At 49.4% G+C, this 20,757-nt stretch overlaps 1 protein-coding gene across 2 annotated transcripts; it reads right to left on the bottom strand.

Annotated features, from left to right (window-relative positions):
- Positions 1 to 1,556: 1,556 nt before the first annotated feature.
- Positions 1,557 to 12,121, bottom strand: DPYSL4 (dihydropyrimidinase like 4). 2 transcript variants are annotated; one of them, XM_030453118.1, is made up of 14 exons: positions 11,861 to 12,121; positions 9,651 to 9,739; positions 9,119 to 9,303; positions 8,169 to 8,333; positions 6,991 to 7,052; positions 6,816 to 6,896; positions 6,011 to 6,079; positions 5,810 to 5,930; positions 5,179 to 5,335; positions 4,233 to 4,374; positions 3,494 to 3,664; positions 2,785 to 2,964; positions 1,730 to 1,901; positions 1,557 to 1,648 (listed from the first exon to the last, which is right to left on the bottom strand). In XM_030453118.1, the coding sequence occupies exons 1-14, from the start codon at positions 12,119 to 12,121 to the stop codon at positions 1,557 to 1,559; spliced, it is 1,947 nt and encodes a 648-aa protein (XP_030308978.1). The 2 variants fall into 2 exon arrangements, with proteins under 2 accessions (XP_030308978.1, XP_030308979.1); XM_030453119.1 differs by lacking the exon at positions 11,861 to 12,121 and adding an exon at positions 11,339 to 11,377.
- Positions 12,122 to 20,757: the final 8,636 nt, after the last annotated feature.

Raw genomic sequence — 20,757 nt, 5'->3', positions numbered from 1 at the left:
CAGCTCACTGTGGTTTGGTATTTCACTGCACAATTTTCTGTCTTAAACTTGTTAAAAATAGCCCCAGGGAACATGAGGATGTCTCAATTTTTTTTCTCTTTCATCCCTCATCAGTACTTGGAGTTATTATCATGGTTGTTGGTGCAGTGTGCTTGCTTGCTTTATCTCAGTGCAAAAAGCATCTACATAGGCTCTTCCTGACTTCAAAAGACTTGGGGAAGGAAGGAGACAGATCAGTGCATGATCTTGAACTTGGCTCTCCCTGCAGAGCCCTTTTCCAGCGTTGGCAGCCCAGTGCCCCCGCCTCGCCAGGATATTTAGCTGCAGGGGACCCTCACCCTCAATTTTAGCTCTGTGGGATTTTCTGCTGCTGGTAAACATAGGGCCAATCCACGGCATTGTTCATTCTTCTGTGGTTTGGACCAGATGATTGCTGTCTTTGATTTTCACTGTTTTTTTAGTATAACCCTTCTGCTGGGAGAGGAAAGTTTCAGTGATGAAATGAACTTGTTTAAAATTAAATCCAAAATATATGAACAAATGCGTTGCCATATATAAGATGCTTGCTCACATTTCCACAATCCTTATATTCCTTTTCTTGTTCCCTGTTTTCAGACAGAGCTGGAAACCAAGGCATGACATTGCCCAAGGAAAAAACTGCATCTCACAGCCATGTTCCAGCATCTTGTGCTGCAGCTGCCTCTCATCAGCACCAAAGTGTCACCGACCTGGTGGGACACTCCAGACCACTCATAGCGTGCCAGTATCATTCTTTGCAAACCTACAAATCACGAACTGATGTTACAAACCCTCATCTATAAAAACCCAAAGGAAGAAAATACAAAAATCGACTCAGATGGATCTACTGCTTTGACAACTTTATGATTTCCAACAAACTTTTATTCAAAGCCAGGAAGAGAAACGAATAGCAAGCCATCCTCTCAGAGGTACATGCATAGCTCCATGGCATAGAGGTGAACCTTTACTGTACATACCTTTAAATATAATAAACAGGCTGTAATAACCTTTATAAAAGAGTCTGTCATTTGCAACTGGCCTCCAAATGAGCCTGGTTATTTGGTTGTTAAGAATTCTGCCCTGTTCTTTAGAAACTGTATAAATAATCTTTATAAAATGAACCCGACAGACAGCCTGCAGCCCCTGGGGTGGTGGGCACGGGGCCGGGCCCAGAGCAGCCCCCATCCCTCCTGCCTCAGGACACCTTCCCGGGACCTGGGATAGAGGGAGGGGACAGTGGCTCCCGGAGCAGGGTGCAGGGCTGTGGTAAAACCAGAGGGAGAAGGGCTGGTCTGTGGGGAGCCTTTGGGCAGGGATAGGTGGCAGGGGCAGCACGGCCGAGGAACTGCCCAGGAGGGCTGCAGCCCCCGGCCAAGGCTGCTCAGTCACTGCTGAGGAGAGGGGGGCTGGGGGCAGTGGGGATGGGAGTGCTACCTCAGGACACTCTACTTTCTACCTACGAGAAGAAGGGGCTGGGACAGACCCTCGCTTCCTGGCAGGCCCCGGGGGCGGTGGGGGGGCAGGCAGCCCCCTGCCCCTCAGGACAGAGAGGTGATGTTGGACCTCCCGCCCGGCGGGGCCATGATCTTCTGAGCCGTGCGTCTGGCGATGTGGTCATCTGCCTGGGAGCCTGGGGGAGAGGAGAGGAGAGGCGTGGGGTGGGACATGGGCACCGCAGGGGTCCCGCTGCCCCCGCTGCCCCCCGTCCTACCCGACAAGCTGAACCCCGACTGGTGGAGGTTGCGGACGGGGCCGGCCTGGGCTTTGCCGGTGCAAGGCACCATCCGTGAGGCTGAGGTGGAGGCCACGGCTCTGGCGCTGGCAAGGACCTCGTGGACCGGCCCATCATAGAGACCCCGGGGGACACCTTGGACCTCGGCCAGCTGCAGGAGAGAGCAAGCAGAGGTGTCAGGCAGACGTGAGACCCGAGCAGAACAAGAACCAGACCCACCATGATGCCCCAAGCACTGCCTCCCAGTGGGACTGTCACAGAGGATCCCAGCCTGGGGTGGCCAGGCCAGACAGAACCTTCATGGCTTTGTTTCCAGTTCCTCCTCCCAGGGGAAGCTGTGACAGTCCTTTGACAGCCACAGGGGCAGAGTGCTAGCACACTGCAGGGGCTGTCCCACTGCATCCATCAGTCCCTGCAGCTGCAGAGCTGACACTGCTAACACACAGACATACACTGCCCTATACAGAGGAACTCTTCCCTTCTGTCTCAACACAAACCAAAATACGTTTGCTAGAAGCTGTAATTTTGCTTGTTAACAGGTAAATAATACTAATAATACAAGTATTCCTAGCTGTAATACCAACACAGGCATTATTGTGTTGTTATTCTTATTTCTAAGAAGAAATAATAATCGTAGAATCCCAGCCTGGTTTGGGACCGTAAAGCTCACCCATCCCCAATCCCCTGCCATGGGCAGGGACATTTTCTACCAGCCCAGATTGCTCCAAGCCCCATCTAACCCGGCCTTCAACACTGCCAGGGATGGGGCAGCCACAGCTTCTCCAGGAAAATTATAGTAACAATAATTATAACTATAATTATTTAAATACTATTATAAAAATATATAATATTTTATTATATATATAATATATATATTAAATATATAATAATATACTATTTATACTATTTTTAATAGTATTCTTGTTTCTGTTGCCTATACCATGAGCAGGCTTGCCATAACAGTGACAGCAATACAATAATGCAGAGAGATTGTGATGAAAATATGGAATGAATGAGAATAAACACCTCCTTACCCTGTTTCTTGCTTTTATCCTTTTATAGACAAAATCAGGGAACGTCTTTCTAGGAATGAAGCGACCTGAGCCCTGGGTGACAAACAGGTTTCCATCTTCAAAAACAACTTTTCCTTGACTTATGACCACGGTCGGAACGCCGTGGCACTCTGTACCTTCAAATATGTTGTATTCCACGTTCTGGAAAGAGTGATATTCAGTATGGGTAAGATTTCAGAAGGGAGTGTGATACTCTAGCCAGTTGTACCCACATCCCCTTTCTGCACACTGCTGTTGCCCCACAGACTGGCAGTGCCTGCGGAGGAGTGGAGCACAGACAGCAATGAGCCTGGCTCTTCGGGAGGAATGCTGATATATTAAACTGTATTAATAGTTTAATGCTTTAAATGAGATCAGCACTTACACATTTCTAACCCACAGCAAATACAGTGATTATAAAACTTGCATTCCAGAGGCAGGCTGTCCCAGAGCAGTCACTCTGCTTCTCAGTCATGATCCTGCCCCTTCCCAGTCATCCAGCCTTACCATATCCAAAGGATATTTTCCTTTGCTTGTGTTTTAAAAAGAAAATGCAGTTCACCATTTTATCCCCACGAGCAGCTCCTCCCTTGGTGAACAGTCTGATCTTTGCAGTCTGTAGAAATATATTGCTTTACTGCTCTCCTCTGACTCTAAAACCATCTCCAGAAATTGATCAAAAATATTTCACCAGATTGTGAGTCTTTGCTGAGATGATTTTAGTAGCCTTGGGGTTCCACAACACCAAGTCTGCATCAGCACCCACGGCAACGCGCCCCTTCCTGGGGTAGCAGTTGAAGATCTTGGCAGCATTGGTGCTGGTCACTGCAACAAAATCGTTCTCATCCATCTTCCCAGAGACCTGGGGAACAGAAAGAAGGGAGGAAGGACCAGCCCTGGAGAAATGCCCTGCAGAGCCTCCTCCCTGGGCCAGACCTCTCCCACCAGCAGGAACCAGGCACCAGGAGAAGAAATTGCAGGATCCAACCGTGTGAGGATCCACACCACGGCAGGGAAAAGGGAGATGTGGAAGGCTGAGCCTTGACCCTGGGGGCTAAATGACACAAAAGAGAGGTCCTTCTCTTCCCTGAACTCTGTGAAATTTAAGCTTTCTGAAAAACAAGACCTTCTCTGGTAGACTTCAACTCCCTGTGCAGGTGTCTGACATTCACTAGTGAGGGTTGAGGATGTTCTGCTGTGGCTGTGGGTGGGAGTGGGGAGGATGATCCCTGCACCGAGGCTTTTGATGGCACTTTGAAGCCATTTGAGTGTCACATTTTCTCTCATTAGCAAAGCTCCTCTGAAGCATCAGTCTAGACAATGTCACACCTCCCAGCTCGTCTGAAATAACAAGGACACTGCCATCACCTAGCAAAAGCCCCACTCCCCTGGCACATCTGCAGCTCCCCAGGACCTGTGTTAGCACCTACCACACACTTCTCCCAGATGATGGACATCCGCTCCTCGATGCCGTTGGTCCCCTCGGGGATGAGGGTGAAGTTGTCCTTCCCCACGGCCTTCTGTGCGGTGGTGAAGGTGCAGTGGGCACTGCCAGCAACCTGCAGGTCCCCGCTGGGCAAAGCACAGCAGAGACCATCAGCACAGGCACCAAACTCAGCATCTCACCCCACTGACTGGCACAGGAACTAAGCACTGGAGTCACCAGGAGATATAAAGAGCAGCCTCATAAGCACTCTTTAGACTTTCTCCTAAACTAGCCATTATTTTCACAATCTAAGCAAACCTTTTGATGTTTTTACCCTCCTTTTGATCCTCAGATTATTTTAGGAAATTATTCTCTGAGCATGGTCCTTTTAAAGCAAAGACATGGTTTAATAAAAGAAAACCCTGGATGAACCCAAACGATGTGTACTAATCACATGCTGCAGGTGAAGCTTTGCTGCATCCAGCAACCCCCCATGGTAACATGCCCCAAAAGCTCCTGTTTCCCATATTTTAGCATCTTGCAAATCCCCAGCACTGGTTCAGTAAGATCACTCTGTTTGCTTTAATGCCTGATTCTTACAGAAAAAAAATGGTTATATTACCTGGTGCCATCAAAGCTCAATTTACTCATTTTGAAAGAGTGACATGGCTCCTTGCTCAAAACCCCAAAGATTTATTATTTTGCTATGGAAAAGTTGGCAAATAATTCTTCCTACTCTTGCTTATAGTATCAAGGATAAAGCTGCCCTGTGCTGCAGTGCTGCTGCACCCCCTGGACTGGGAGGTCTCCGGAACAGGAGGCTGTCCTCCACTGGGGAAGGAGGGGGATCCCAGGGGGGTCCTAGCCCTTCCAGCCCCACTCTGCTGGCCATGTTGACCTTGCAAACAACATCAGACCAGCACAACTGCAACCACTGGCCCAGCACTCACCAGGAGAGGAGGGAGGTGAGGTGGTCTGGTGTGCTGGGGTCCGGGCTGAGGGGGGGAGAGGTGACAAAGGCAGCTGCCTTGGCCCAGTTCTTGCTCCAGTAGTGTGATCCGTCGGTGCCTAAGCTGGCGGTGATGGGCTCCCCAAACACCACTGCCCCTGTGGACAAGCCATGAGTGCAAACACTCCTGCAGTGCACCCCCAGGCAGACACCGAGGTCACCATCATCCAAACACAGACTGGGCTGAGCTGGGAGGGACCTTAAAGCTCCCACCCTGCTCCCCACCAGGTTGCTTCCAGTTCTTCCCACTCTACACCCCGTTTGAATGTGAAGTTTGCTTCAGACCCAGTTTTCCCTTAAATCATGGCAAACAATGACCAGTGAATTATTTCATTCTTTTCAGCTGCGTCTACCAAGATTCGGGTGTCAAAGTTTCAAGCACATTTCAACTCTTCCCAGCTCAGAGCAATTAGCTCTGGCACACCCTGCAAAGAAAAGCCAAACACCAAGCTTTAACACCCTTCAAATGTGAGACAACTCGGGTGACAACAAGTTCCTAAGCAGCTGGAGTGATATTCCTGGACATATTTAAATAGGCTCGGTTGGTGTGCAGTCAGGAAGCAACACTTTACCTTTTCTCTTTGCTTGAGCTAAGACATCTGCCGCGCCCCTGCTCATGATTTTGGTGACATACAAGGGGCAGTTGGCTTGCCTGGCGATGGTAATGGCACGGTACACGGCCTCTGCTTCCACCTGCAGGCACAGAAGAATGTCTTGGGGCACCTCTGCTGGTGCTAAACCTGCCACAGGATCGGGGAAGGGGGAGTGCTCACCTCCTCGGGGCGGCTGAGGACGTGTCCCTCGGGCCCGGTGATGCCCAGCTCCAGCAGCCGCTTCTGCTCCTGTGTGGGCAAACACAAGAGTGGTCACTGGTATGGACAGCCTGGCTGAAGCCCCATGGGCAGCAACAGCCCTTGCTCAGAAGTACCTGAGGGTGATGGGCCCACCATGGGGTGGTACCATTCATACCTCTGATATGCCACAGGCTGCTGCAGCCCCTGCCTACTGGGCCCATCTCATGCTGTGGGAACACCTCTGGACCCACAGCCACCACTGCCACAGACTCAGGTCAGAATGGGGGCAAAACATCCCTGCACAGCCCCCATGTTTGCTGGGACCCCAGAGTGACAGAAGTGGGACAGCCTCTGGGTTGGACTGAGGTTACCCCTGTGGTTCCTGACTCCAGCACAGCCTTCATCCTGCATGTCCCAGCAAGCCCACCTGAAGGACTGGAATCCTGCTTCCATTTCAAACTCCCCTCCCACACCAGAATGGACACTTAAAAAATCTAGAAGGAACTGTGAGCCTAACTAGACCCTGTATCCTCTCACTGTAGCTCAGATCTGCTTTTCTAAAGGTAAAAGGAAAAAACATTGAGAAGGAGCCAAGTCTGCCACACTGAGGAAGCTCCTGAGTGCTGTTTTTGGTGATTTTTTTGGTGATAGGTGTTGCTAAGTGGAATGTACATTATCCAAAAAGATCTAGACCTCTTCATTTCCTCAAGCAGGCAGGACCTGTACACAAGATAAAGAAGGTGATAAAGTGGCAGGTGAGGCAGGCAGAACACAGACACTGTACCTCATCAATGATGTCCCCGTTCTCTGCGTGCACTTGGGCGATGGCCCCCAGGTCCCGAATAATGCAGAATATCTCATACATCTGCCAAGGGACAGAAGGTGCCCACATCAGCATGGACACAGCCAGGGTCCCAGCATGGCCAGGACCATCCCTGGGCATGGGCTGGCTCTATTACCTGGGCATCAGTGCACTGCAGCTTGTCTTTGTAGGCCATGAACACTAGGAAGGAGTTCACACCTTTGGAAAAGAAAATTAAATGTTGTGTTAATTTTCCCAGCTGAGAGCTTGGTGACTTAATTGAACCAGAGGAGCTTGGACAGGCCAGGTCTGGACTGAAAGCAAAGGAAGGGTTGAAAGGGAAACTGTCCCCACAAGACCTGAGCCTCAGGAGCCATGACAGAGAACACACCCTCTGCACAGCCCTACCTTGGGATGCACCTGAACCTAAACCCCACAGCTCAGGTCTGGTCTTAGGTAGCTCACTCTGAACCCACAGAGCCAAACGTCTTGCTCCCAGGCCACATTTTCTCTCTGGGGATGGTTTCAATTTATGGTTTATCCCCAGCTGCTTCCTGATAACTGTCTTTGAATTAGTGCATTAGTGCTTAGACTACAAATGACAGCAGAAGATCAGGCTCTTTAAGGCTGGAGAAACTGATGTGCAGCACTTTGCATGCAGTATCTTCACTCCTTTCTAGGATACAACACAATTCATGAAGCACTGAGTCAAAGATGGAGAAATTGCTACTGTATTTTATAGGGAGAGAGACAACAACTAATCCCAAATAAGGATCAAATTACAAACAAATGGTATTTCATGTGAAACTACATATGAAAAATACCCTGTGTAAGCATGGAATAGCTGCATTACTTCAGCCACGCTGCATTTTAATAGAAAACTCATTGCATATTTCTATGTTAATTGAGCAATTAAGCTCTTGCTTGCAACCCTGCAAATCACACTGCAGTCACTTAGCTCTCCTCTAGCGTACTGCAAGCCAAATGTAGCTCCAGACAGGAAAACCAGTATTATAAATGGCTGAATTCCTGCTGCTGGGCCTCTGTCCCCATGTGCCAGGGCCAGGGGACATCTCAGGGTGTGCAGGAATCACAGGCACCAATGAAATCACTACAGAAAACCTGAAGTTTGGTTTCATTCTACACGTCCTGTCCCAAACGCTTTAATTTAAACACTTATCTATCCATCAGGCAGCCCGGATTGGGGTGCCCAACCTCGTTTCTGGAGTTTTCAAAATGGATTTTTGTGTGGGGTGCCCAACAGATGCTGTTAGGGTGTGAGTGGGTGCCATGCCCTCTCCCCAGGATGGCTCCTGGGGCTCAGCCCATCCTTACCCTTGTCCTTCACCAGGGCCTCCATCTCCTCCTTCAGGCTCTCGTGCCAGCGGGGCACATCGACGTGCAGGGCGTAGTCACAGCAGGAGCTGCTGTCAGCACAGCCCCGGCTCTGCTCGAAGGCGGCCAGGAGGCTGCTGCCGGCCTCGGGGCAGACGTGGTCAACTGCAGAGGAGACACAGGGCACCCTAAGGGAGGGGGGGACACGCCGGGGGTATCACCAGCCACACGGCTTCTCTGATACCAAAAGGAGGCTTTTAAATCCTCGTTTATTTTTATAGCATTGTTTAAAGATGGAGAATAAATTCCCTAAACTGACTCAATGTTACAGATGCTATTACCCTTTTTTCCCTGCACAGCCCTCCCAGCCTAGCATCTGAGAGAGGCTAGTGACCAAAGCACGTCCTTGTGCACCTTTGCACAGCTGCCTTAGGGATTTCTCACCCACACGGCAGTTCTCTTGTCTTTGTCCCTACTCCCTACAGAACTGGCTATGGGATGGGTACAGATCTATGCCAGGACTTGCTGGCAGTGGTCCTTCAGTTAAACTACCACAGCTGGACCAGAACAAGAACAAAACAGAAACCAGAGTTATTTTACATCAACACAAAACCAGAAAACATGCTACCAGACCTGAAAAACTCTCCTAAAACCACAGTTGCAGAGCTATTAAAAATGTTACAAGGTGTTTAGATTTTCCTTCTATTTTATTCTCTTACGAGGTAAAGTGGGAGCAGATATAAATTTTTAATAAACGTGAGTTGGAACAGAAGGAGTTTCTGAAAGGTACATAATGCATTTTAATAAGCTTTCTAATTCTTTGATTTCTACAGCACAAATTAGCATTTCTCTACTTTGAGGGTAAATAATCTCTGCAACAATAAAAGGCCCAATGTAATTCGCTAAACAATGGTCTACTTCGAAGCCTGATTGAATGCTTCTCATCTTACTGATCATTGTGGTGCCTCCAGCCAGGGCTGCTTTTGTGCCTTGGAAGAAGTCATCAGCAGAGGTCATCCCCATGACTGGCATCTGCAGCCTGGTGTGGACATCAATCCCCCCTGGCATCACCAGCTGCCCATAGGCATCAATCGTCTTCACTCCACCAGGAACAATCAGGTTCTCTCCAATCTGCCTGGAATATCAGGAGCCCCAGTTAATTGGCAACAGCTTTCCAGTGAGGATGCAAACCCAGCTCCTGCCAAGCCTGCACCAGTCTCAGGGCCAGACCCTGCGCTGCTGGCACAGCTGAACCTGGCTCCTTGCTCCACTCCTGCACAGGTGAAGAGAGCAGGAGCTGCCAGTGCCTGATCCGCCACAAATCCACACTAATGTCATCCTTTCCTGATGCTACTCTAAACAACCCCCCTTCTTTTTCACAAGGGAACGTATTTATGAGAGAAAAATGACAGAAGGGAACCTGGCTTGAACTCCGCAGTACTGCTTGGAAACTACATTAGCAAATGCAAATGTTTAACTTACTTTATTAAACCATCTTCCACGTAAACATCTGCGTAAAATGACTGATCATCATTGACAATTCTTCCTCCTTTGACTAGAAGCTGGTCGCCCTAGTGGGAAAAAACCACACTTTTTAAAAGATGGCTTTTATTTAGATGGTGCTTTACTCATTATGAACTTTCATTAGGTCTATGACTGAATATTTGCCCTTCAATCATGCAAATTTATTTCAATAACCAAACTATTCTACACAAAAGCTTTGCAGGACAACATCCTTCAGCTCAGCCACATCCTTGCCTCCTTCACCAGCTCCCCTTACAGAAACTTTCAAGTGCATCTTATTAACCTGGTACTCTATTGACATTCCCAAGTTTTCGGAGTCTTGTGAGGCTGATAATGCCTTAAGGACTTTCCTCACTTCAAAGCAAGACAGTGGCACAGTTGTCAGATTTGCAGAATCTTTAATCAGAAGAAGCAGAGAGCGGTGGCATTTATGTAAATCTGGAACTGTAGCCTAATTTTAAAAGGACTCTTTTCCTGCTCTGTGGTGTTGATAGGAAAATTATTACTGAGGCTCAAATGGGCAGCACCAAGAGCATGTCCTAGACACAAAACCAACTGAGTGATGCAGGAGCATGTGGCAACACAGACCAGGAGACAACTTACAACGTGTGCTGATGCACAGCCTGGAAAACATTCAGGGCTCTCTTCTTTTGCAGAGCATCACTGACATACTTTAAAAAAAAACTACTAAAGAATTGCACTAGGTTGTTACAAGTATAGAGGCTTTATTGTCCTTTCATTGTTTCCCCTTGTCCCACAAAATCAATCACAAGAATCTTCTGTGTTGGCTGCCCCGTGGGAGAGCCCTACGGCCCCTCCCCTTGAGGGGCCCATCCTTACCCCATCCCTGTCTCTATCCCATCCTCACCCTATTTTCAACTCATTCCCATTGCTACCCCCATTCTCAACCCATCCCGGCCACACCATCTCCAGCCCCGCAAACCCAGAGCTTCCCGCTTCGCTCCCGCATGGCCCGGCAGCCACCGGGATGTTTTCAGTGGAACTCAGAGCCGTGAGCCAGCAAAACGAGAGGGGAAGAAAAAAAAGCAACAACAAAAAAAAAACATCTCTGTCTGGAGATTTTCCCTGGCTCCCGCTGCGCAGCCCTGGCAGCCGGCAAGGGGAATCCCCTCCCACGCTCCGCCGAGAGCAGCCGATCCGAGGCCGGGGCGGTCCGAAACGCCGGGGCTGGGAGCTAGCGGGGCACTCGGAAGGCGGGTGATGTTTACCCCCGCCCCCGCCGAGCCCAAGTCGCGGAAAAGAAAGCGGTTCCGAAACACGCTATGTCCCGAGGGTCGGCGGGGCAGCCCCGCAGCCGCGTCGAGGGTCGCGTCCGCCTTTGTCTCCCCGGCAGCGGGACTCCGGTGCCCCCGCCGGCGGCAGACAAAGCTATGGGGCCTCGGCCAACAAAGGGACCGGCGGAGCCCGGGGCGGGGGCTGCACCCCCCGGACCACGGAGAGGGGGGGTGCACCTGCAGAGCTGACCGCCGGCTCCGGCGCCCGCAGCGGACAACCCCCCCGCACTGCTTCGGGGGGTGCTACACCGCTCCGGGGGTCCCACACCGCCGACCAGGGGGACCCCACAGCCCTGCCGCAACGGCCCCGGGCCCATAGCCCAGGGGGTCCCGCACCCCCGAACCCCTCACCGTGATGCGAGGGATGCTCTTCTTGCCCTGGTGAGACATCTTCCCGCCGTGCTCCGGCTGTGTTTGTGTCCGTGTGTCTGTGCGTGTCCCTGCGTGTCCGTGCCTGTCTGTGCGCGTACCCGATGCGTGCGCGCCCCCCGCCCATCCGGAGCCGCGCTCACGGCGCCTCAGACAAAGCGGCCCCGGCGGGGACCAGAGCTTCACGGGTCGGTCCCGCAGCCCCAGCCCCGCGGGTCCCGCGGCGGGACCGGGCGCGCAGCACGGACAGGGACCGGGGGTGCCGCAGAAAGTTGTGTCTCCCGAAGGAGAAGCGGCAAATCCGCCCACTCCCTCCCGGCTCCCCGCGGGGTACCGGTCCGGGATGCTCCGCGTTCTGCTCGGGGGCTCCGCAACTTGCGGACAGAGAAGGAGCGAGGATCGCTGCCGCCCCGGGGGTCCTTCCGCTTGTCCCGGGTCGGCGGGAGGTGGGCAGCAGCGGGGGAGAGGTGGGCTCAGACCCTGCCCGGCGCAGCTGCCCCTTACCTGGCGACAGCCGTCGAGCAGCGATCCCGGAGGAGCGGCCCTCGAGGTCGGCGGGGCCGCGGTGGAGCTGGGGACCTGGCGGTACCCGCTGGCGGGGGTCCCGGGGTTGGGGGCTCCGAGGGAGGGGAAATCCAGGGTCTTCTTGTCGAAGGCGTCTTCCACGCTGCAGAACATGCCACCCCGCTTCTGCCGCGGCCGTGGGCTGCCCGTGCCCAGCCCCGCGAAACAGGCGGGCAGGGACTCGTCCCGTCCCTCCGACATGGGCCCGGGACCCCTCCGCCGCTGCCCCCACTTCCGATCTGCTCCCGCAGCCGCCTGGTCCTGGGGAGAGGAGCGGAACGCGTCCGGAGCACCGCAGGGAGCAGCGGCCCTCCGCCCCCCCGGTGCCCATCCATCCCTCCGTGCCCACCCATCCATGCCCACCCCCCGTGCTCATCCACCCGTGAACTCCCCCCGTGCCCACCCCCGCTCCCTGCGGTTCGCGCTCCGGCAGCTGAGCAGGGAGGGGGACATCGTCCACCCCAGTAACCGCAGGGCCAGCAGCGGTGTCCGGAGAGGGGCTGGCTCTGGGGCTGGTCCGAGGCGAAGTGTCACCTCCTGACACTGTCATAACTCGCCTGTCACTCGGTTTACCCAGCGGCCTAGGGCTCATCTCGAGGGGTGGTGGCTGGGCTCTGCCCCACCGACCGGGAAGCCAGGAGAGAAGTTGGCTCATCATCAGCTCAGAGGGAGGCCAGCTGCATTGCTGGGGATTCTCAGGATGTGTTAAATTTCATTATTTACTCTATTTTTCATGTAGATGCTCAAAAAAGGTTAAAAAAATTACTGCTTTATTTAAAAAAAAAAAAAAAAAGAGGTTAGTATAAGAAGTTGTTCTAAGAGAAAATTAGTACAATTTCTGTTGTCCTTATGTTGGACATAAGAGGAAACTTTTTCACCCAGAGAATAATCAGGCATGGGAATGATCTCACATGGAAGTGGTGATTCCCCAACACTGTCCAGCTTTAACATCCAGCTGGACCAAGGTTGCACCAGATGATCCTGGACATCCCTCCAGCCTGGGATCCTGTGATTTTATAATTCTATAACTAACCACAGGCTTCCTGTTTGCTTCCTGGGAAAAAGAATCAAAAGACTTTATCTAATTTCAAGGTTTAAAACAGATCTTTTTATTAAAAGTTTACAATAATTTATGTATTTTACAAATGAATAGAAAGTCTCTCGATATATATCATATGAATCACAATACAAAAATATGTGTAAAATTCTGTAATTGATCAATCCAGCCCTATTTTAGGCCTGTCAATTACTGCATCAGCACTGAACCAAACATTACATATTTAGGATATACTGTTGGGATTATATTTGCCAACACAAGTCACGGCACACTGGCCTTTGGGGGGGGAAAAAAACCAAAACCTCAACCATTTTCTCTGGTTTACATTTTGCATAAATTTACAGTAGCTCCCTTTTATACAATACATAATATACAAAATGCAACTGTACAACACAGAAGTGCAGGGTTTAGTACACCTATTCACAACACAGTTTCCTGAGTCTAACCCGAAATCCATTCCCGTGCTGAGGGACACTGCCCATCGCGTGGGGTGGCAAAGGGACTCGGTCCCCACAGAGTGACTCTGGGGTGCCTGTTCCCTTCACAGTCAGGAGTTTTGTTCACAAGCTGTGTAAGGCACTCAGGGGGTCACTGAAGGCTACAGGTCCTACTGGAGCAGAGACTTGCACAGTCCTCCAACAGCTTGAGGAAGCCTGGAGTGCCCGGTGCAGGCTGTGGCCAGAGCCAGCTGCAGTTCCCATGGGTTTTGGGTCAGAGATGTCACTCTGTGGCCACAGCACAGCCCCTGCCAGGGCTGAGGGATGGGGCAGGAGTGTCCTGACCACCCCAGCACTCCTCCAGACACTGCCACACAAACCTTGGTTGTCCCCACAGAGCGATGGTGACACACCAGTAATGCCCCAGGAAGACACTTGGGATATCTGGTTCCTCTCTGTCGTTAATTGAGGGACCTCTGGGGGTTTACAAAAGATGCCTGGAGATGAGAACTGGGAGTGGCTGGCAGCCCCTGGCCAGTCCGGGGAGCCCACCCTGGCACCCCAAGAGTGGCTGGGGGTCCCTTCCCTCCATTGCTCTGCACTGTGAGGGATGGAGTGGCTGCAGGAAAAAGCCTTGTGACAGACAGAGATTAGAGTAACACCTCCTCCCTCCTCCACCGGGTCCTGCGGCCTTGAGACCACGTTTTTAAAACATGTGCAAGACCCAGGGGGGAGAAGACAGCAACGGAGATCAGAGACAGCTCATCTCACAGGTGCAGGGTGGCACTGTGTCCAGAGCAGGTCCATGCCACAGCCATACAAACCCATCATACAGAACCCCAGTGGGACCACACACACAGGGACTGAATATGGAGCTGAACCCCTTCAGCTGGAGTTCAGGAGCACATTTATATCAATGTCCTGTCTGGGCATTACTTATGAGAAAGAAACAGGTTTGAAAACATTCTTTGAGGGGTTATTTTGTTGTTTTTTTTCTTTCTTTCTTTCCTATGTACATATCTTTTTACAATTAATTATTAACATTTGCATTAGCACAATCCCTTATTTACACATGTACCTGTCCTGTAAAATTAGCTTTTTAAAAGACCCCATGATTAAGTCTAATTAATGGGCAAACCTAACTGAAATTCTAGACACAGAGATACAAGGTGCAAAGCATGGCCTGAGCAGCCAGCAGTGAAATGGCTCCAAGCCACTTCCAACATGCCCCAGGAGTGCCCCAGGAGTGCCCTGGCACCCCAGCACCCCACAAATCCCCCTGCACCCCCCAGCCCCCATGCTGCATCTCCAGCCTCTCCCTTAAGGCATTTTGAGGGGCACATCCCTGCCCATGGCCAGCCAGAGCTCTGTGGTGGCTTACAGGGCAGGTGGTCATCTCAGATATCATTTGCAGTTCTCCCAAGTAAAATATTTTAAGACAGTAAGTATTTCTGCAGAACTCAAAAGGGACATCTAGAACGTAATAATGTTTGTAAGCAAGGAATGCAGAAGTAAAAATGTAGCTCATCAATGTGATCCCAGTATGGATATTTGTATCTGGGAGAATTTGTTAAATTACTTTTATATAATCATATGCTGATATCAAAATTCATAACCTTTGACTTTAAATGTCCCATCACTAAAGTACAATTAGAACACTTCTCTGAACAGTTAGTTTTCTTACATTGGTGTAGTTCAGCTCCCTTTGCTGTTCACACGCTCTGGTTAAAAACAGGCGATTGATGTAAGGTGTCTGGGGAGTTTTTAGAATTTCCACATCAAGGGACTTTCTTCACAACTTTTTAAACTCAGCACAGGCTTTGGAAGTGGCACAGGTACCTAAAGAACAAAACAAATAAAGGTCAACTACAAGTGGGATTGACTCTCTAGCACACAACGTCCAGTCCCAGGCACTACAACATTTCCATTTCCAGTGGTTTGCTAGGTTGCCTTTAGCAGCTATCAGTTCAGTCTACAGCTGGAACAGGCACATACAATCGATGGGTTTATTTTTTTTCCTCTGGAAAGAGAAAAGAAATGAAAGAAAAAAGATAATTTAATAAACGTTAAGTGTACTATTTTCTATTGATCATTTACAGGGAGGGGTACAGATTATCCTACTATCAGAAATTACAGGAAAGAAAGGCTGAGACAAACCTAGCCAAATTTCTGAGCTGACAAAGAGCTGGAAAAGGCTGCCTGATCCAGCTATGAGACTTTAGGGGGAAAGGGTGGCTTCCCTCCAGCTGGTCCATCCTTTTGTCTGCTCCATTCTTGGACCATTCTTCATCTTTTTCTATTTTACACTAAGCTACAAGACCACCATCAGACAGGAGGGGAATTTCGAGGGAGAACACATGGTGGGTAGAATAGCTCAGCCAGTGACAAGAGAAGAAGAGAACCCCCTTTCCTCATTCCTTCTCCCCACACCCCCAGGGGGCCATGGGCTCCCCCCTGTCCCTCAGGGCCCCCCAGCACTGCCCAGCCTGAGGGTCCCTGCTGGGCTCCAGGCAGGGGCTCTGCTGCTGCCTCAGGAACTGCAATCAGCAGTTCCTAAAGAGATGCAGAATGTAGAGAAATCACGAGTAAACAGCACTGGGTTTTAAGGATGCCACCTTGTTCTGTGTCACTCTGCACAGTGCTTGGGCAGGGTAAGATGGTCACAATGAATTTAGGTGATGGGAAATGATGGGGCTGTGTGCTCACTGCAGATCAAGTCGGCTGCCATTCCAAATGTCACCTAAACACTGTCTGGGGCACTGTCTGCAAGGCTGGGGGTGGCTTATTTGAAAAGCAACCCAGTTATCATTCTCTCACCATGCAATCTCCTGCCAGAGTTTTTTGTTGGTTTTTGTTTTTTTTTTTTCCAGAGAGCTGTAAAAATGGGACAAAAGAAGGATTTAAAAACTGGTAATAAGCTCTAATATTTGTGCACTTCAGCATTCACTGCTCCTGAAAAAAATCTGCAGCTTCACTGAAATCGAGCAATCCAGAAATGCAGTTCACCAAAGGTTATGGATAAAATTTGGGAACAATTGCCTTCATTAGCCTGTGTGTTACACACAGCCTCTCACCCAGGCTGCAGTGGAAGGTGACAGATATCTATGTTTTCTTCTTTCTAAACGGTGCTAAGGGGATTTGCTAGGAGTTTGTTTAAACACTCCATGCCCAACTGTAAATCCCATTTTGCATGCTCCTGCTTGTCGTGTGTCCCTGGAAGGAAGGGGGAGGCCCCCCCAGTGAGGCTCAGCAGATGGGCCATCTGCCCCTGCCAGCACTGGCCCCCGCAGTGGCCACACCAGCCACCATATGGCTGAGAGCAGCAGACAGGGTCAGCATCCCTGCCTGGGTATTTCTGAGTGCTTAGCAAAATATGAGAAATGTGCAGGGAATAACAAAAAGGCAACCAAAACACAAAGATAGTATTTCAACTTGCAAAGTTAATCCTGCACCACATCTTTCTGTGCATACAGTAAACAGACTTAATCACTGGTTGGCTACAAAAACCTCTGCCTGCCCCAGCACACGCAGCTCCCCCAAGCCCCTGCCCATCCCTCTCATCCTGCTGGCTTCCAGGCAGCCCCAACACCAGGCAGCAGGGCTGCTTAAAATGGTCTGAGTATCAGTTACTGGCTTCAAGAACCCCAGTAATCAGCAATTAACAGCTCTTTGCAGTCAACTTAGCTACTAAATTATTCATTTCTATTTTGGCATTTGAAAATGATGAGCAGTTTTGGTGTTTTTTTTTTTTTTTTTTTTCCCCAAGCTATCCAGGGAGCCTTAATGATGCATTTTATCTCCTGACCATGCTGATCTGGGGAACTCTGGATCTCCCCTCCCCTTAAACCAGCCAAATACATCAATCCAAGGAAAGTCACCCGACACTGCCCCTTTTGCCTTGATAAATCCTGTGAACACATGCTATGCAAAAGGCCTATTTGTGACCATAAAAGCATTTTCAATTCATAAATATTTATCAGGCTGGAATCTGAAACACTTAGTCCTGGGGCCCTGGGCCCTTCAGAAGCTTTCCAGCATCTCTCCAGGCTGGGGGTGCTGCTGTCAGGACGTGTTGGGATCTCAGGCATCGCTGCCCTAACGCGAGCTGCCTGCGCCAGCCCTGACCTACATCTCAGCCCCTGCCCTTCCCTCCCAGCACCCAGCCCCCCCAGCATCCCACTAACCAGGGGACCACCAGCACCTCTCAGCTTTAACCATTTCTCTTCACCCCTCAAAGCCACAAGCAGTCCCAGACATAGGCAAGGCTGGGGCAGTGCTGATGCAGCAGGATCAGGCTCACCCAGCTCCCTAATGGAAATCAGATACACCACAAACCACTGTGCTGGAGTCAGAAGTGCTGATCCTCTGATGCTTAATAGCCAGGGTTTTAAAGCCATTTCCTTCCATTTCATGTTATATATTTGTGATAAAATATTTTCCAACAAACTGGATACTATTAATTTTACACACATACATATATATATATATATGTGCACAGAAGTCTACAGCATTTTCTTTTCATGTTAGATTTTGAAAGAATGTGTAACAGAGAATGAGAAGAGGATTTATAAATAAAACTATTTGATGACTCCTATACCATCCAAAAAGCAGCACATGACAGCCTGGCTTTGATTCTCATACTGGCACCAGAACAGGTTACAGTAAATTTATCTATTTTTACTCTGCATTATTTATAGAACAATGGCTGATTCTGCACTGAGAGCTATTTGCTTTGCCCTTTGGAAACCTGCTTTGTATTTATTACTGGTATCATCCCCTAATTATGGGGAGTATTTCATTTGGGGAAGTAGTGCTTATGAGTGAATTTCTAATACATTTACATGTACTTTTCAGGTGATTGGTATATGATGCTAGACTAGAATAGAAGAAATAAATAGAAGAATTTACTAGAAGACAGTCATTATGATATTGGAAAACACAGTATGATAGCTATAAAGTATACTTACATGTTACGGAAAATTAGATACTATAGCTATTTGCTGCGTACCCAGGAAACACAGATAGCATCGATTTATTTGTCCAAATAAAGAATTAAAAACATTTGTCCTCTGTATTTGCAACAATGTGGGTGCAAATACTTTCTTAACACTCACCGCCCCCCGTAGAGAAATATCTTTTTGTAACACAGAAGCAGCAGGTTTGGGGCTGGAGTCCCCAATACAGCATATCCATCCCCAGCTGCTGAGGCTGGGAGGGCTGCAGAGGCCCATCAGGAGTAAAACCTTCAGCTGCAGGTGTCTCTATGGGCAGCTGGGGATGGGGAATGTTGTATTTGTGGGGCTCCTGTCAAAACTGCAGACTAAGGAGCCATTCAACTCCACTCAGCCTAGTCAAAGAGTTAGTAATGAATTTTTTGTACTCTCAAGATCCTCCTGGCTCACATCTTCACTACTGCCTCAGCTCTGAGAGACAATAGGAATGGATAACTGAAACAGCTCTGAAAGACAGAAAACTAATAAAACCACGGCAAGCTGAGGAGAACCTAGTTGCTCACACACACACTTTCTTCCTGGAGATCACCAGGTCAGGGAGAGGAGATGAGCTGTGGCACTGCTCCCTGGCAGCCCCAGGGAAAAGCTGCCAGGGGGGAACTGGTCAGGCTGCAACCACGGAGTGAATACAGCAAATGCAGTGACACCCCCGGAACCAGGGCTGCTCCGGGGGCAAGGGCAGCCCAAGGGCAAGTGGCCACCCCCAGGGCAGCCCTGACACAGAGCTCCCTTTCCCAGATGACCCTTCAACAGAAGCTTTTAGGAAGCACAGCTCCAATTAACACTCTCATAATCCATTACATTCTACATTTACAGCCTTCAGGATTCTGCAGTCCCTCTCTTGCTACGGTCAGTTTAGGCTGAAAAGCTTTGCTCTGATGATGTGTGAGTATTTTCATGACCACTGCTGCGTTGCACACGCGTGTGGGAATCTCCTTGGCAGCCCCTGGATGGGCTGCAGCCCCAGGCTGTGTTCTGCTGGATAATGAAGAGGGAAGTGGCCACAGGGCAGTCTGTCTTCAGAAAAAGTCATTGCCAAGACAACATCTCCTGCATCTGCCTCTGCAGATCTGTGTAAGGCCTTATTCAAGAGCGCCATTTCTGGGACATTTCTCCTTTCCTGGGGGAGTTTTGTCTGGGATTTGTAAGGGCAGGGACACACGGGCTGCTGGGGAGCAGGGGACACGCATCCCTTCATGTCAGTCCATGACATCAATCTCTGACACAATACTAACATTTATATCACTTTTTCAGGTCTTTTATGTGAAATCATCATGAATATAGAGCATGAGTTCACAAGAAATTGTAACAGCTCTAACAGCTAGTCTTAAAAAATTGTGTAAATGTAAATTGGCTGGATCAAACCTAAAATTTCTTTCTCCAGATAATATCTAAGTGCTCTGTTGTGCATCTTGGCTCTTTATCAGACATAAAAGGACGACGTTCCTGACAGAAACCAAGAAAAGGTTCCAGGTAGTTTCTGCTAGAGTGTGCCTAAACATACATATTTTTTCCCTGTGCTATGACAAATCAGTATAACAGCTTCCCCAAATGCTGACTGCCACCAGCCTTGCCAGTTAATGTGATGTCTATATGAATGTGTTTGTGTACATATGTAGGTGGTGTGTGTACACAAACATGTTAATTTACAAATATAATATTTTTTTTAAAAAGTGTTCAATTTATAATAGATTTTCCAGCTAATTAATTCTTCAGGCTAATACAGAATTTGGTATTATTATGAAAAATCTGTGTCCTTGGTATTTGCAAGAACTCAGCAAGAATACAGTTAAGGGGAAGAACATTTCATACTCAATGACAACTGAATCTGCTGTGCCTAGGAGTATTTTGAGAAAGGAATGATTGAATGAAAGATAATCTTTAAAAGCAGCACTATGGTCTGGGCTTCTACAGCCCCCATTCTGTACTGAGTTATGCTGAGTGTGCATTTCCACAGCAATTACCCATTTGCTGTTTTTCCCAATCAAACCCCAGGGACTGCTGATGTGAAGCAGTCACTGGGGTGCACAGTTCACCCCTGAGGCTCGCCAGGCAATGGTCACTCTACCTAGAATTGTTTAGAGCAAATCCGCTCTGAACTCCAGGCTCTGCTGGGAGCATGTCTGCAATTTCCTTTGAGAGATCTGGGATGGAAGTTTCCTAGGTTTGGAGGGAGAGGCAGACACTACACAGAATTGATGGTTCTGGGCACAAATAACAGGACATCTGCACTCTAAGAAAGCTGCTGGCTACTTCCCATGGTTACAAAAATACCTGCACAAATGATGCTGTACATCACCCCCCAACAGAACAGGAGCACGGGCTTCTTGG

The sequence above is a fragment of the Calypte anna genome, chromosome 6, assembly GCF_003957555.1.
Source record: "Calypte anna isolate BGI_N300 chromosome 6, bCalAnn1_v1.p, whole genome shotgun sequence".
Lineage (NCBI taxonomy): Eukaryota > Metazoa > Chordata > Aves > Apodiformes > Trochilidae > Calypte > Calypte anna.
Note: the sequence above shows the minus strand (reverse complement) of the source record. Positions and strands in the feature narration are given on the sequence as shown.